Below are 17029 nucleotides of genomic sequence, written 5' to 3'. Positions count from 1 at the left end.
CAGGGTGTGGGTGCCCCCAAGGTGTGGGGTGCAGGGTGCAGTGCCCAGGGTGAGGACCAGGTGCAGGCGCTGCCAGGGGACGACATGGTTATGGCTCCTGCTCCCTGAGAGAGGTCCGGGGTGCCCAGGGCCTGCGGCTCGGCCACAGCCCAGAGGCTCCAAGGTGGTTGTCCCACAGAACCCCCAGCGACGGCTGCAGGGCCAGGGGGACATCCGGGGAAACAGGGCCACGAGCTCCTGGCTGCCTGCGACGCAGAGGCCCTTCCCTGCCAGCACCCATCCGTCCCCCGGCTCCGCGCCCGCAGAGGCTGCAGGGGTGGTGGGGAAGGGAGGGGAGCCCTGGGGAGCCGGTGGAGGGAAAGGGCGGGCCCGGACAATGAAACTCCCCAGGAGGGAAGGAGAAGAGCTCTGGATGCTGCAGCATGGCTTGGGCACGGCCAGGAGCGGCAGAAGCCAGCTGAAGGTGCCGGGGTGAGGAGCTGGAGTCTCTAGGGAGATGATGTCCCATGGTGTGGGGGCCAGCGGGCCACCCCGGTCCCGTGGGATGGGAAGGACGGTCCTGGCAGAGCAGAAAGGACAGCCGCGAAAGGTCAGCTAGAGCAAATTAAAGCTCTTGTCATGATCAGCTTCCCATTTCCATGATGGAAGGAGCATAAAACCTCATCTCAGCTCCATTAACCCATGAGCATAAACTGGTGCCAATCCCAGAGCCGTGCTGGCAGGGCTGGGAGCGGGATGGAGCCGGCACGTGGGTGCTTGTCCATCCCACGCGGCCAAAGAGTTGGCCCGGGGCTGGAGACATCGGCTAAAAGTCTGGGATGGGGCCTGCAGCGCCACGGGAGAGGAATGCCTGTCCTGGAGAACCTGAGCCATGTCAGCTCCATCTTTGGGGAAGGAAATGGGAAAACAGAGTTGGACAGCTGGGAGTGCAGCCCTGTGCGGTGCCCGGGGGTTTGGCAAGGGGGAGAATGGATACAGACAATCCAACGTGTCCGTGCATCTCCAGGATTACTCCAATGCACCATTGCCAGGGCGAGGGCACATTGCAGGGTGTCAGGAGCGCAGTGCCGGCCCCAGCCCCGGCCGGACCCGCACGCCGCAGGAGAGCCACACGGCTCCGGCCACCCGGAGCAGCTCTTGGCTGCGACACTGACGTCTGGGTCTGGCTTTCTGCACCACCAAGCGAGATTTGAATGCGACATTCACTCTGTTATCAGCCGGCTTTGCAGCCTGCTTGGGAAGAGACGTTAGTGGGAGGAAAGCTGCACGTGGCTGCAGCGGGTCCGTGCCGGGCCGAGCCGGCTGCCGGCTTTCCTGCGCCGCACACACCTGCCAGCGCCTCCGGACACAGCCAGGGCGGCACCGTCGGGGATCGGAGTGGGGAGGACGCGCGGCATTTGAAGGCAGCGATAACCCAACCTGCAGGATTAATGGGAATGCATTTGAATTATAAAGCACAAAGCCCTTTGCTTTGGGGAAAACTGTAATTAATATGAAATCAAGATGTAATTAAAAGCTACCATCTTGGAAAAAAATCAAACAAAAGCCAAGTGTGTATGTGCATAGGGGAAATATAATTAAAAATGAAAGAAATAGGAAAAAAAAAAAAGAGAAGAGGTTGGGAAATGGTTGCAGACCACTACGGAAGGGTTAGATTTCCTGGCTCCCTGCTACCCTCAGCATCCAGTGAGATGGCCGTGGAGCCGGGACGGAGGGCAGAGCCCTTCCCCAGCAGCCTGCAGCAGGGCTGCGTGCTGTGTGCCGTGTGTGTTTGCGGGTAATGCATTCACACAGGTTTCATCTGCCATATGCAAAAAATTCCCTTTAAAAAGCCACAGGAACCTGAGATGATCCCACAGAGCACCCACGGGGTTGGATGCACCTACCCCACTTTCCTCAGCTGCTGCAAACTTGGGGCCATGAAAGGAGAGAGTGTTTTACAAGGTAGCTCGCTCTTGTTGTGTGTTGCGTGCTGGCCCCAGATGTGGCTGGAGTTTACGGAGCTTCCCGGCATCGCTGCCTGGACTGCGGGCTCCAGCTCCGGGCAGCGATGCTGGGCGCTCGGCTGCGCCCCTCTGCACACCCTCAAAGGGTTTCTCATTGGTTCGGCCATCGCAGTGATGGTTTCCCCTTGGTTCTTCTAATTTGGTCAAACCAGAGAGGAGTCCCTGTGCCCGGTGTAATGGGCCACTTGCTGCTCCCAGTTCCCCGAAATGCCCCTGCCAGCCCCGAGTCAATCGAGCCTCCGCCCTGAGATCGGCGCTTCGGTCTCCCCGAGAGGGACGCTGAGCCCCATCCTGCGGCGGTCGCCGCTGCTGCCGTACACCCCGCTCTGGGGCAGGAGCGGCTCTGCAGCACGTCCGTTGTGCAATGGAGGCACTGGGCTCCCGGGGCGCAGATGCCGTAAGAGCTCCCCAGTCTCCTCTCTGCCTGAATAAACTGTGGGGCAGCCCGGAAGCCTGAGCTCGGGCTCAGACGGGCTGCCGGGGCCAGCCACGCCGTGCGAGCCCTTCGCAGGAGCACAAGAGCCCTGCACGGGCGCCGGGCTCCGCCAGATCTGCCCTGCTGCGGGAGGAGAGCAAAGCACTGCAAAGGCTCAGGGGCTGGAGAGGAAGAGAGATTGACTCAGAGAGCGTTTGTTAAAGCTCCAGTTCCTTTCTAGAGTCTTCTTCATTAATATTTTAATTAAAACCAATTCTCTGAGCACACCACATTGACTCGGTGTACCTCACAGATAACACATTGAAGGATTAAATATAGCGAGTGCGGCTCTTTGCAAGCCAGTGAGCCCGGACGGCCGCAGAGGCCTGCCGGCCGTATCGACAACAGAGACATTTGCTGTTCCATTTCCACCCGTGGGCGACGGCTCCCTCGGCCCGCAGCGTGGGACCGCACAGGCACGGGGCTCTGCAACACACGGGACACGGGTTCCGGCCTGTCGGCAGGGAGCCCGGGACGCTCGGGGAGGATGGGACAGGGGACATCCCGGTGGCTGAGCCCCCGCGTTCCTGGGACACATCCCGGTGGCTGGAGCTCAGCTCAGGCCCCCGGGCTGCACGGTGCAGACCTCAGAGCTCACAGACGGCTCCTCCTCACCTCCAGCCAAAATTACCCTCCCTGCCCCATCCCATCTTCTCCTTTTTATCTCTTTGTACCTTGCTAAATAATTCCTTTTCTTCCACCCTGCTTATGTCTGAGATGTTTGGAGGCAGGTCTTTCCCTTCCCTTCTTCTTCCCTTCCCTTCTTTTTCCCTTCCCTTCTTCTTCCCTTCCCTTCCGATGAGTCCTTCTAGCTTCTTAACTACATTAATTGCTGGCTCCCCTCAATTCCTCCATACCGACCCCCAGTCTGACTCAGTACTCCCACTCCCCTCGGAGCCTGTGCCTTCTCAGGGACAACATGGAGGTGCCGCATCCCACCTGCTCCCACCCACGTCCCCGCTGCCTCGGCTGTGGCTGTGTCCTCCGTTCCCCTGCGTAGGCAGTCCCCACCATCTGCAAAGCGACCCCCCGCAGATGTCCCCCCAGGCAGGGTTGCTGTGGGAGAGGTTTTGATCAGCTTTGCTGGCTCAGGGCTCCCCCAGCTCACCGAGCTGCCCGGCGGGCGGAGGAGACAAACGCTCCCCCTCTTTGGTGTGCCCCTCTAAAACCTGGGGCTGCCACAAACTTGACAGTGGTTTAAAGCAGGTCAGAAATGTGATTTTGGAAAGGGTTTCCGCTCGTTGTCTCCAAGCTGAGATTCGGTGCTTGTGGTGGCTTTCCGCAGTCTCCCTGGCACGGTAGCAGGCTGGCTGCGGGAGCCCATCGCACTGCCAGTGCCAGAGCCGGAGCCTGACCTCCCACCGGCGCTGCCGGGAAGGGTTTTCTCCGGCTCTCAGCAGTGAGTGCTGCTGACTCACCCGCTCCCGGGACCAACACTGCAATAAAAACATCCCACGGCCAATTCTGGCACTGCGATTTCAACGTCTGCACACAGAAGCCTCTCGATGGTGAACACGCTGGGGCTGTTCCCCCGCCCGTACACTGCCATCCTCCTCAGGACGAATTGCTGCCTCCTGCCCCGAGCCCTCTGCGGGGCATGCTAACAGCAGCTAAGGGAAGGATTGGATGAGATGCAAACAGGGAAAATCCCTGTGGGAATTCCACGCTGCTCCCTCTGGAACCTTCATTGCTTCCAGCAATGCCTGGCTGTGTGCGGCCGGCGATTTCCCCCCTTGGGAGCTCCAGCCTCCCCCGTCCCCTTCCCGGGGAGCTACAAGGAGACGCAGCACCCTCGCCCCGAGGGACGCGGGGCTACAAGGGGCCTGTTTCACTGCGAGAGCGGTCTCAAGGAGATTGAGGCCAACACCGCGGCTGTCGGAGCCGGTCCCAGGGACACTGCACCGGGAAGAGGCCTGAGGGATGGTGGATGTCCTGGAGAGGGGGATGGCCACCATCAGCCCTCACAGCCCCGCCCCAGATGCTCTGTGGGGGTGTCAGTCCCCGCTGTGCTGAGGCCCCCCGCCAGGCTGCTTCCCCTCAGGGCCTGCCAGGGGGAAGCCCTTCTCCTGGCAGCCATGTCTTGGCTGCGGCCTTGGACACCCTCCCCTGTCCCCCACACATTGCCTTTGTAGAGTGCTTTCTCCTCTTCCCGTGCCCTACCCCAACGTGTCCCCCCACATCCCAACCTCACCGCATCCCGTCCCGCCGCCCCACACGGCGACTGCTGGCGGCCCCGCCGCCCTCCGCCCGACACCGACCTCCCTCCCCAACATGGCAGCCCCCGCCTCCGCCGCTACCAAGATGGCGGAAGGGTGGGCGGGGCCACGCCGCTCTTCCAGCCAATGGGTGGGGGCGGCCTCCCCCAGCGGGCAGCTAATGGCGGCGCAGGGCGGGCAGGTTGGTTTGGCGGGAAGCGGCGCGGGCCGCCGTGATGGCGGGCCCGGGCGGGAGGACATGGCGGGACCTGCTGGGTAGGTCCGGGCCGAGGCGGCTGCGGGGCTCCTCGGGGTGAGCTGTTGGCTTGGCGCTTCCTGAGGGGCAGCAGAGGGGCAGGGAGGGGCGAACGTCCCTTCTGTGCCCTCTGCGGTGCTCAGGGCTCCTGGCAGCCCCCCGCCTCAGCCCCGCTGCCCCTGCTCCGCTCAGCAACCCTCTCCCAAAGGCTGGTGGCCTTCTCGTGGCCCTGCCACGGCTCCTGTCCTGGCGTGGGGCCGTCAGGGCAGGCAGGAGCTGCTTTGAGCCAAGGGACCCTTGGAGGCCGATGGCTGACAGCGCCTGACAGGCTGTTGGCCGCGCTGGGCTGCGCGCGCTGAAGGCCACGGGGCTTTGGCTGCAGAGCCGCCCGCAGCAGACCGCACAGAACCATCGTGCGCCGCTCCTGTCATGCTGCTGGCTAACGGGGGTCTGCCTGCGGCCGCCCTCGCCCTGTCAGCGCTCTGTGCTGTAGCAGCAGAGAGATGGAGGTGTCCTCGGGGGGGCTGTTGGAGCAGACTGTGGTTATAGAAGAAATCCAAACTTCTCAGCAGGGAGAGCCAGGAAACGAAAAAGCGCCTTTGGGAGCGGAGCAGAGCTCCAGGAAGCGGCTCTGCGCCTTCTGGATCATCACCAGAACCTGAATGACCTCCTCTTGGAGGTAGGAGCGGGATGGTTTGGGGCGTAATGGTCAGGCTGGGGATCGTGGGAGGTCCCAGCTCGAGGTGGGTTCCACCAGGGTCCTTCCCAAAGCAACCATAGAATAAATGGCCAGGGAACACAGTTTTCATGATAAGTGAAAAGAAAAAACAGCACTGTAGGAGTAAGCTGAAGTTGAGAGGTCTGTGTTGCAGAAATTAGGTTTTTTTTTTCCTTTATTCCTCTATGTTTTATTGTTACAGGCTAAAAATGGTTAAGCATGATTTGGATTTGTGACAAAGGGAAATCCAGCACCTTTTTCTTGGGGTCAGAACTGGCTTTTTGTGAATATAGAGGAAAAAAAAAAAATCAGGAGAGATTTGTGTTTTCTCTGAATTAGCAACCATTTCTGACTATTGTGACTGTCTTTATGAAAACCTGTGTCATTTGCCTATAGACGCTTGAGCCAACATTCCAACTTGGCCACGTTCTACTTTCCCTTCAGGTACTGGAGAGAGCTTTTGATGTGATAACTTGAATAGACAATTCAAATACTTCCCACAGTTCAGCCATGAGGATGTTTCTTTCTGTACAGAATATTCGTCTTTTATAGAAAGAAAAAAGGGGATTTAACTAGGAAAGGATCTGATATTTTGACACGTTTCATCAAATATTTATGTCAGCATGGCTTCACAGAAGGGACTTGAAAGATCGAAGTTCTGTTCCTCGTGCTGCTGCTGATCTATTGGGTGACTGGGGACAAGTAACTTGACCCGTATCTTCTTTTCTCTGCATAAAATGACGATAACTGTACTTATGTCTCCTGTAAAGTGCACTGAAATCTCCAGTTTAGCAGGACCGTGTGGGAGCTTGGTGTTAATTTCACTTCAGTTGCTCCAGCCCCCAAAAATGCCAGGGCTGCTCAGTAGGCTTCAGAGGGAATACATTTGCAAATGTGTGTAATGGACATCTAAGACTGTTATGGTTTGGTTTGGCTTCCAGGTGGAAGATTCGGTCAAGCCAGCTGGACAGGATGGTGCAGAGCACCAGGAAGTACAGTCAGAGTCATTTATAGGTGAGTGAAAGAGTGTCTGTTGGAGACGGACGTGGGAAAGAACTTTTCTTTATGTACCGAATTTCTGCCTGTTAAATGCAATCCCAGTTTGACTTTCTTTTCATTGTTCTGGTCGCCCATTTGGCTACTTGTTTCTTACTTGTCTGGTGATGACACCGCTGGCAAAGTCTGCTCGTTGAACATTTTGATTATTTTAAAGTGTTACTGTGAGCCCCACAAGACTAAAATACAAAAATCTGCTTAGCAAGCATATTCCAGCTCTGTGGTTGTTCTGCCCCCGTTTTATGTACAGTAAAGGAATGATACATGAAAATTATAACGATTTGCCCAGTGCAACAAATGACATCTGTGCTGGAAGGGGTTTAAGACCTGGGACTTCTGTCTTCATAGTCATGTTGTCAAACCTTTTTTCCTCCATGCTGACAGCTTTCTGCTGCTTTTTTTTTTTTTTTTTTTTTTTAGTTTCTGTTCTGCAGGAACAGGCCTCAAAATTGGGTGTACCCGCAGCAATCTTGGCAGCCAAAAATGCTGTTACCAGCATCGAGCGGATCTGCCAGGCTTCTGCAAGCTCCTCTCAAGTCCCACTGCTGAACTTGGACCAGAGAGTAAGGGAAAAAGTTTACATTTAGTTTATCCAGAAAACAGTAATGTTAGGTTTGACTTTAAACCCAGTTTATCTGTTCTGATAAAGTCACCCAAACACGTAGGACCTGAGTGGATGATTATTCACTTGTGTGTCGGATACGCTCACAGAAGTGTGGCGTTCTTCTCCTACACAGGAAAGCGGCTGGTTTTGACAGCTTGGAGATGAAGTTTTTTGTCTGTTGCCGCAGTGCAGTGTTACACAGGTCTCTCTAAGCAGACCTGGTGTTGTCACCTCTGGTGTACCTCAGGCTTGGTCTCTTTAATCCACGGTTCCGTCTTTATTGGTGGTCTCCGTTTGCGGTGTAGCCAGGTGTGGTGACGGCCATCCGTACAAAAGCTGCGCCGTGGCTGCTGGCTCAAGTCACCTCTGAGGAGCTGTCAGGTGTCACTGCTGTCGGGCTGGCTGCCTTCAGTTCAGCCTTACCATGAAAATTTGGGCCCTTCCCATGAATTCTCTCCGCTACTGAAGCCTTTAAAAAACTCCCAGTAAACAGGGGAAAAAAGGCAGCAAATTGTTTTTCTAAGAATGTGTTGTTTACAAAGGAAATTATTTCTGCTTCATTTCTGGGGCGATTCCAGAAGAGGTTGTCTTGCTTGCTTCAAACGGTCAAGGATTTGCTGGCGAACAATGTGTTCTGTCGCTCACGCTTCTGTCAAGAAATGTGGAAAACAAAGGTAAGAACTCGAGGAGAAGTGTTGCCATCTTACAGACCATTTAGGCTCCATCTCTGTGATCCGGCAATGTGTTTTCAACCCTCCTTGCCTGTGAAGGCCAGGGATAACTGTTAAATGGACTAGTGAGATGCTGTGATTTCTGTCCAGTTTCCCTCGGTGGTTTTTGGGTGACCTAGAGCAGTCTTGCCACTGCTCATCCCTGCTTATGGTCATCTGCGGTCCTGAACTCCTCCTGAGAATGACTGTGGTCTTCCAGACCTTTCAAAGGCACGAACTGAATTATAAATGGTGGGGTTTTTTGTTTGTTTTGTTTTCTTTATTTTAAGGGAGCTTCCTTGCTTCTGTAGCGGGATTTGCTTTTTTTGAAGAGGACTTAGTAGAGGTTTGGAAGTAGGTGGATTATTAAAATTGCGTGGCCGCTTCTGAGAAACTGCCACAAAGGAGAGTTGGCAGCACCTTGCTGATCAAGCATTGATTTTTAGGGAGCTAGGCAAGCAGCACTCTTGCCTCTCTGAAGGAGAAGTCTAACTCTTTCCATTTGCACTGAGCATGGCTGGTTGTCACTAGGAACCAGCTAGGAAGAGCACGGCAGTAACCTGTCTGGAGTTGCAGCATGAGTAATGGGATTGAGCTCATCTGAGGTGACGCAGTAGCTAATAGAAGCTTTGGGGTATCGTTTTCTTTCCTGTTTAGCTTCACTGCCTTACTGTTATCAGCGAAAAGCGCTAATAACTCTCCATCAGCTGGTGTGTGGGTTTGCTGCCTGGGCTAAGCAATTTGGATTGATTAACCAGGCAGTGCCGACGCTGCCAGCCGGCCGTGGGGTGGCACGGTCCCACAAGTCCTTTATGTGCTTTTCCCATAATATTCAGTGTGTCTTTGGCATTCTCGTTCTCTGCTCCTTTTATCTGGGAATGGTGATAAGCCTAAGTAAGTTCATGCAGAAAATGGCTTGAGAGAAATACGATAGCAGCTAACAGGTTGCATTGCTTCCCAAATGTGTTGTCTTGATTTCATTTGGGTGGTTTGTTTTCTTAGGGTAATCGATGCTCTAAGTGGAGTTAAGGACATTTTGTGCGCAAGACAGTTTTGGTTGCTCATTGCTATGGTGGGAAAAAAGGAAGAGGCTGATCTGCTAGGATAAAGAGGCATGCTCTAGTCTCAAATATCCAATCCTGGGCTGAAAATAGAATCCGGTGTGTTTTGTGGGCTGATTAAGATCTCCTCGCTCTCAGGTAGACATGGAGATCAAGTGTAATCGAGATTGTTAAGGAAAGAAAGAGGTTGTCGAAGACAAAGTATGTGGGCGAGTCTAGGGTCACGCTACGAGGCAGCCGCTGGTTGCTGCAGAAAGCTCGTGGGATTTTTCTCCTGAATGGATCATGTGCCCAAGACTCCCAAGTACCTCTTCCTTCACAAGGTGTGAAGATTTTGTTTCTGGCTTGGAGGGTTTCTGTCTGGAGGCTGGAATGAGCAGAAGTTGCTGCTGCACCTTTTTCCCTGCCAGGTGTACCCTGGAGTCCCGTTTTGCCAGCACAGGACTCTCTCCAGCACACGCTGTTCCCGGTGGGAGCTGGAAGGGATGCTGCAGGGAGGCACGAGGGGCAGCAGCTTCATTGGCACGGGAGCGATGCCTAGTGCTGGTTTTGCTGATGGCGAGCCCGGCGTTTAGGAGCAGGACTGCCCGAGCGGCGTTGGTTTTTCCTCTGCGCCCTCCGGCCTCTCTGGCCGTACAGCTGCAGTGTCTCTTTCTGTAGTCTGCTATTGGGAGATGGATTTGAGAGCAGCAAACTCGCTTCACGGAGACTAATAAACAGTTAATAGGCTAAGCGGTAATTCTCTAATCTGTTTCTGGATCTGAATTGACAAGACTTGAAACTTTGTGGTGTTACCTGCTTTCTGGGATATCCGCTGCTCCTTTGAATATCCAGCATCAGCATTATTCCGGGGGACAAAGATAGATACATTTATTACTTGACCATGAAAATGGGAAATGATGATGCATCTACATCCCTAAACCATTCAAAATTAGTAGGAAGGAAAAATCAAATATAATCTTTCCTCACCTGGTGTTTCCTATGTTGTCATTTTAAAATTTGAGTAAGTTCTGGGTAGTTTGAATAAATGGAATTTGGTTTTATTTTTTTCTATATAGTTTATGTTAGCCAAATGTTAACGCTAACTGCAAAATGCAGACTATGACCTAATTGTGACATCTTGTTAGGATCCTCCAGTGCTGGAAGCTGTGTGGCACCTGCACAGAGATGACATTGTTGGACTGGGAGAGCTGCTGGAGAGGTGAGCAGAGGTTTATAGGTTTGGAGATGTATTTAATCTCTTAAAGCCTATTGAAATGTAATCGGGGATTAGTCGTAAGTATTCTGGACTAAGAATATAGTCAGATGCTGGCAAGTGATCAGATTAGCAGGATTTAAGAAGTTACCCTGGGTTTGAGAGGTTACTCTGGGTTAATTAGGGCGGTTTAAGGTGCGGCGACAGCTGGCCCGACGGCTGCCGCAGCAGTTGCCACGCAAAGCGAAATGGCTCGGTGCGAGCCACCGCCGCAGCCCGTGCGAGGTGATGCTTTATCTCCCGCCTTGTTTCACTGGTGCAAGATGGCTGCGTGTGGGTGGTTACCACGCTGCGTGGGAAAGGGCTCGGTAGCGCAGCTCCTTCCGTTCACCTGGCCGTGCCACCAGGTCTGCTTTGGAAACTCGTTTAGCCCATAAAAATTATTATTATTTTTGTTCCCCAATACAGAGCTAACAACTAAAACCAGTTATCCTTTGTGAAGTTCAGGTTGTTTTCTTATGGTGTCAAAGGAATGTTGCAGCGATCTTTTAGGCTTTTGATATTGGTTTACTTGTCTGTCAAAGGGATAGGAAAACAGCCTTCAGTGCCCACTCTATTTCAAATTTAAGGAAACCAAGGGGATAGATTAAGAGCTTGAGGTTTGGGGTTTTTTTAAAGCATTTTTATCCAAGTATCTTGGAAATAAGAACTAAAGTCTGTGTTCTAGCAAAACTTTTAATATGGAAGTACTTTAATGTCAGAGATGAGGAAATACTTGAACACACAACTTCACATGTATTTATTCCTCTGGATGTGTTTGTTGCGGAATCTTTCTGTAAAGCAAATAAAGCTCTTGCTGGTCCAAATTAAAGAAATGAAATGCCACGTATAGGGCAGAGTCCCTCACAGATGGTTCTTTCCTTAGTCCAAGAGCAAAAGCCCAAGCCTTTCAAAGAGTAGGAGGGATTGAATCGAATCTGCTTTTGTTTGTTCCCAGCAACCCGGCCATCCCTGCCGTGGTGGAGTGGCTGTGCAGCAGCCTTTGTGGCCTTTGTGAGCAGGCGGAGTCCTCCTCCCGGGATGCGGAGCTCGCCGGGCGCGTTCTGTCAGGCAAGGCACTCGGCGCGGGCGCTGGCGGAGCGGGGCCCGGCTGCCAGTCGGCACAGCCTGCAGCAGGGGCTGTGCCAGGCGAAAGCTTGGAGGTGTAAGAACGGAGGCCTAGCTTTGCATTTTCTTACGGCATTTCTGTGAGGGGAATATATTTTTATGTGTGGTGAATTTAGCAAATTTTTTTCCCTTTAAAAGGTAATTGGTTTGAATTGCTGTGTCCCTTTGAGTTATAGTATCACAAGGAAGTGTAATTGCAAGGTGTGAGGGGCCAGGGGTGATATATTGAGAGCGTGACACTCCTGCAAACCATCTGAGATATTTTGGACCAGAAATATTTAACGGCTCCATTTCCCCCCTGTCATTTTCTATCACTTATTTTGTGGTTTTGTTTGGAAAAAAAATCACTACACAATCTGATTGAAGAGCTGTAGTCAGACCTTTGGACCGGTGCAGTTGGTCAGGTACAACAGGTATAAGACCTGTAAATGCTTTGGTCTTTATAATCCTTTAAGTTTCTCTGTTCCTTGCCATCCACTGTCCTAGGTCCTTTTGCCTGGGAGTAATTTTACTCCAAGAAAATAAATGATTCCTGCTGACTGCTGTGTAGTGAATGAGGCCTTTCAGACACTAATCCTGTTGGGAGACCGAGACAGGAAGGTGAAAGAGCGAGTGATCTTTATTCAAAGGGGATGCTGAAACACTAATTCCTTCTTGATTTGCAGACTTTGCGATCCTGTTTCTTCAGAACGGCTTTCAGCAAACTTTGGAGCTGGGAAGGAAGCTGGAATTCAAGAAGGTCCCCAATGTAAGGACAAACTGACCCTATTTAGAAACAGTTACTTAAAAAAGTAGTTCCATTATCTACCTCTGCCTTGCTGAGTATAAATAGATCTGCTTAGAGTAACGAAGAAAGGGTGGTGGTCCAGGTGCTGTAGTGGGTGAGGAGGAAATTGTGAAACCAGAACAAAGACCCCTTTTTTATATATACAGAGAATTTCTCCAAGGTGAGGTGTCAAGGGTTTTGTAGTCTTCCTTGGTTTCACCTCTATTGCTCTTTTTTCCATTTGAATGTGAGGCATGGAATCCCGGAGGCATGGGAAATGCTTGCCCTTCTGTCTATTGTGTCTGTTCTACCATAAAGCCTGAGGTAAAAGTTAAGCTTTAAATTAAGAGGGACAAAACTCTTTCTTTGAGTCAATTTACTTTTTCTGCATATAACTGTAGCTTTTTCAAACTCTAAATGGTCTTAATTTGTCAATTTTGAACAGATCTGTCGTGCAGTCTTACAAAGAATGTTGACATGTAAGTCTTTTTCTGATTCATTGCTTTGTGCAGTCACTGCTGTTTGCTAGACTCGTTCATTGCTAAATCTCCAAGGAGAAATCCTTTGCCTGGGTTGCTTTTCCTCTGTTGTGCATAATATTTATGTCACTGGTTTTATGTGCCTCTATTTTCCCTTTTGCTCTTGTAAAGTGAGCGTCTTCAAACACTGTGGATAATTTCTTCCCTTTTATGCTAGTTCATTTTGATGCTCCCAGCTGCAACATCAGGTTGATATCTGAGCTGATTTTTAACAAGTCTGGTTGGACAATCCAATCTGTTGTAGCACAGAGGTTAAACTAGAATTTTTTTTTCTGCTTAGTAAATTAAACTTTGGATTTGCAAAGTTACGTGCGAATAAGTTGTTTTGCTGGTTCCTGGTTTGGATTTGCAGACTGAAGTTTTGTGAAACGTTTTATTTATTTATTTATTTATTTTAATGCGGAGCAAAGACATGTCATGTACACGTGTGTATTCTTTAAGCGCTAGTCTTCAAGAACTATCCCATGGACAATGTGCCTGTTTTGGCCTGGGCAGTCCTGCTGCTGCGAAAGCTCAGGCATAGTAGTGCCTGATTTGCCCTGCAAATCCTGGTGCAGAAAGAGTAAACACACATGAGGGTTATTTTTGTCTTGTGTCACAGATGATCTTCACGGTAAGTTGCTGTATCTGCCCTAGAGCAGAGGAAGCGTTCGCTTACACCTCCTCGCGTTCGCTTACACCTCCTCGCGTGCCCTGCACCAGTGTACTCGTACAACCTGACCGCGAGGCTGCTGTTACTTTCCTTAGCGACAGCACTTTCCCACTTTTCTTGCTGGCGTGTTTCAGCAGCGTGCTCAGTGCTGCTGCAGAGGTTGGTGCTTTGCCTCTGCTGTAGGATGACTGCAAGCCAGGACTTGGGGACTGCTCCCACTGTCTGCATCTCTCCCCTGGGCACTGCCAGCCTGATCCCTCGCCCCAGGGCTGGCAGGGAGCGTTGTCTGTAGACAGAGATGCCTTATAGATCTCGCGGAGTGGTTCTAAAAAGGGAAAGCTGTAAGAGAAGTGCTTTATTATTTAATATGCATGAGTCCCATCTCAGGTGGCCCTTTAACAGTGTTGGTACTTGAAAAATAACCCTTATAAACACAGGACTAGGAGGATTTTGGAGGAAGAGAAGCAGGCTGCTGGCAGTCAGGCAGGAGTCTGTGCTAACTTGCTCTTCATTTGACCTTCACATTTGTGCAGCCTGCGCTGCCACTGACTGACTTGCAGTTTGTGTGTCTGAAAATGTATTAATCGAGTTTTATATAAGGTATTTTTGTTAGTGTATACTTTTGGGTCACCTTTGAGGGGTTTCACCTAGCTAATCATCTGCTTTGAAGAACATTAAGATTCTTTGTGTAAAATAATTCACTACAAATGAAGACCTTCACAGGAGGAGAAGGACAGGCTGAGAGTAACATGGGAGCACTGTGCTTCATAGTACTGATCTTGCTATATTGAACTCCTGTGCCGAGGATAAGTAGAGTTTATCTCCTTTTCTTTATTCTCCCCTACTTAACCTTAAAGTACTCCTCAGCAGGAGAAGGGAGCATTACATCTTACACTGTGGACTGCCTCACGAAAGGCATGTGAGGGGTGCCTGTTTTGCTGCCCCAGCTCAGTAAATCTCCTTTTTGGGGTGCTTCACTGAATGACCCTAATAAAACAAATGCTTTTAACTGTTAAAAAAGAGGAGGCTTTTAAAGGTAGGATGGGACAAGAAACAGAAAAACTGCTGCTGCAGCAGGCTGTAAAGCAAAGGGCCTCTCAGTATGTGGGCTCCGAGTGGCGTAGGCTGATGGTCAAGGCAACGTGCTGTGCAAGCTGCCAACCTGTGTGACCTCTGCCAGTTGTTCTGGGACAGATTTGGCTTTTGAAGGAATTTCTGCTAAGCAAATGTAAGCTGAAGTTCCACTGCCGTTGCAGATGTGTGGCACTCCCAGCAGCGTGCTCATTTGGCGAGGGCGATCAAGACCATTGTTTCCGAGGGCTGTTAATTCAAAGCTTGCTTGTGCCAAGCCCAGCCTACAGACAGACTTTTCCTCTCTTGCAGCTTTGCAGTGTTGACGCTCGCAGATGCACTGCACGATTAGGATTGGGTTTGGAAATGAAATACTAATTTATGTGCATTTTTAGCTGGCTTAATTATTAGCACATTCTTGGGAATGCTTTTAAATTGGTTCAAGGTTAGCGTTAATAGGTTTTGAGTCTATGTGTCGCTTTTGAAAAAGTATCATAAGAATTTACGGCTGCTAAATGGCTTCTACACATTTCCCTAATGGGGTCACCTTCGTAAAGGTGCACAAAATGCTTGTTCCAGTTAGTTCCTGTGTTGTTTAGTGTGACAGTTCCTTCCATTTCTCTCACTGTGTTTTTGTGTCTCTGCTTTGGGCTACAGGGGTGCTTGATGCTGTTGGTAAAGAGAAGCAGGAAGATGTTTCCACGTTGCAAGCTATGAGGTTCTGGTAAGAAGCACTGTTCCCCTGAATAATGTCCGGAGGAGGTTTTTATCCACTGTTACACTTGTTACTGCAATAGGGGGAATGTTGTGGGGTTTTTAAAATTTATTTACACACACACCCCGCCCCACCCCAGTGTGACTTAGGTTTAGTATTCTCCTCTTTAATAAAATATGTGAAGTAAAAATGCATGTAAAAAGATAAGTGTCAGGTAGGAAAGGGTGTTCTGGCAGTGTTGGAACCAACCTTGGCATGTGGCGAGTTTCCCTTGTCAAGTTTTCTCACTCTGCTGCTCAGCAGCAAATACCTGGAAGGTGCCGTCATCTCCTCCTCCTCCAGCTCCTGCTTCCAAAGCCACTTTGTTTAATTACTTTCTGACCTGCAGTCCCATCCTGTGCAGGGGTATACATTTGTCTCAAGTTTGTAAATCCAACAGCTGCATAACGTCGAGTAACCAATGTATTTTTTTAAAAAAATACATATCTATACAAAAAAGTATATATTCTGGCAACTTGATAAGATACATGTAGAAGAAAAATGAGTCATCCACCCCAACCAATGCCTGGTTGATCATACTTCCTGTGGATTGCTTCTGCGTGTTTCCTTGTCGTTTGTAGGCTGAATGTGTTCAACGTGTCGGTTTATAAAAGTGCAGTTCATCCGGATTCCTTGCAGCAGTTTTTTAGACACACCCTGACCGAGGTCCTTACTTACAACCCATTGTTGAAAGGTAGGAATAGGCTGGGAGGCGTGAGTGTCCCCAGGGTGTGTTGTTGTGGTGCGTCCGGAGCTCCGTCCCACCCAGACCTCGCCGAGTGGAGTCCAGCCGGGAGGACCCAGAGCCAGAGAAGCTTCCTGACACCCCAGCTCTTTCCCCGGGGCTGTATAAGCAGGATGCCAGATCAGACAAAAAAAAAAAAAAAAATCCGGGCTTTGAAGGGCTGTGGTTCAGGAGAAAACTGTAGGTGGAAAATCAGTGCCTTCCAAGAGAGCTTCACCCATGGCTCATGAATAGATATTAGGAGTAACGTCTAACAGCGCCTTTACAGAGCAGACATGGGAGAGCTCTGCCTCTGGGAGCAGTTCTGGCCAAAGGAGAAGTGGGGTGGGAGAGGTGGTGCTTCAGAGAAGGGCTAAAATAACCTGGCCTCTGTGTGTGGGAGGGTTTAAGCACAAGACATGGCCTTCCTCTGCTGACTGGGTGCTGCTTTTGGTTGATTAAAGATAAAAGGAGGAAGGCTTCTAATCCGTAACTGAGGCTTGATGTTTTTAGGATGAAATATGTTTGGGCTACAAAATCTCTGCTAAATTCACTCTGGGCTATGATCTAGAGCTGCTTATCTGTTGTGTGGGAGAGCTGTGTTCTTGCTGGCTTCCAGTTAAAAGAGATTATTGAGGAAAAAGGTGATTCCTTGCTGGTTCTCTGTGCATGCATTATGTAGGCCTATGAATGTGTGATCTCAAGAACAGCTTGAGATGACAGTGCTGTAGGGAAATGGCCACAGTCTGTGTTCCAAAGGTGAATGGGAGAGAGAGGATTTCAGCAGGCGGTTTTTAGTGTATCTGGCTGTCAAAGCCAAAGGGAACTCTTGTGTGGTTGTTACACGTTTGGGGTTTATTTTAAAACCTGCTGAAGAGTAAACTATTTTCTTCTTCTGGGTACAGTGTCTGATGCCATCCACATGCAGAAAGAGTGGAGCTTTACAAGAACTTGTTCGCTGCTCACTACCTTGTATCGCAAAGTATGTCTTCCTGGTTTTGCAAAGAGTACTTAACTATGTTGGGTTTATATTAATTGAAATATCTGAAATGAGATTATTTAAAAAGAGTGCGTTCCAGT

General features: G+C 50.5%; 1 protein-coding gene across 1 annotated transcript in view; it reads left to right on the top strand.

The window, feature by feature from the left end:
* Positions 1 to 4912: 4912 nt before the first annotated feature.
* Positions 4913 to 17029, top strand: part of FANCA (FA complementation group A) — a gene marked incomplete at both ends in the record, with an annotated part of 36803 nt that continues 24686 nt past the window's right edge. Inside the window, 12 exon segments of the mRNA XM_082005747.1 lie at positions 4913 to 4952; positions 5502 to 5611; positions 6592 to 6664; positions 7127 to 7269; positions 7889 to 7984; positions 10209 to 10282; positions 11274 to 11386; positions 12109 to 12191; positions 12655 to 12688; positions 15129 to 15195; positions 15807 to 15919; positions 16855 to 16931. Of these exon segments, the coding sequence (XP_081861873.1) occupies positions 4913 to 4952; positions 5502 to 5611; positions 6592 to 6664; positions 7127 to 7269; positions 7889 to 7984; positions 10209 to 10282; positions 11274 to 11386; positions 12109 to 12191; positions 12655 to 12688; positions 15129 to 15195; positions 15807 to 15919; positions 16855 to 16931 (1023 nt within the window).

This window comes from Phaethon aethereus (assembly GCF_964289735.1).
Source record: "Phaethon aethereus genome assembly, chromosome: 13".
Taxonomy (NCBI): domain Eukaryota; kingdom Metazoa; phylum Chordata; class Aves; order Phaethontiformes; family Phaethontidae; genus Phaethon; species Phaethon aethereus.
This window is presented reverse-complemented; position numbering and strand designations above follow the sequence as displayed.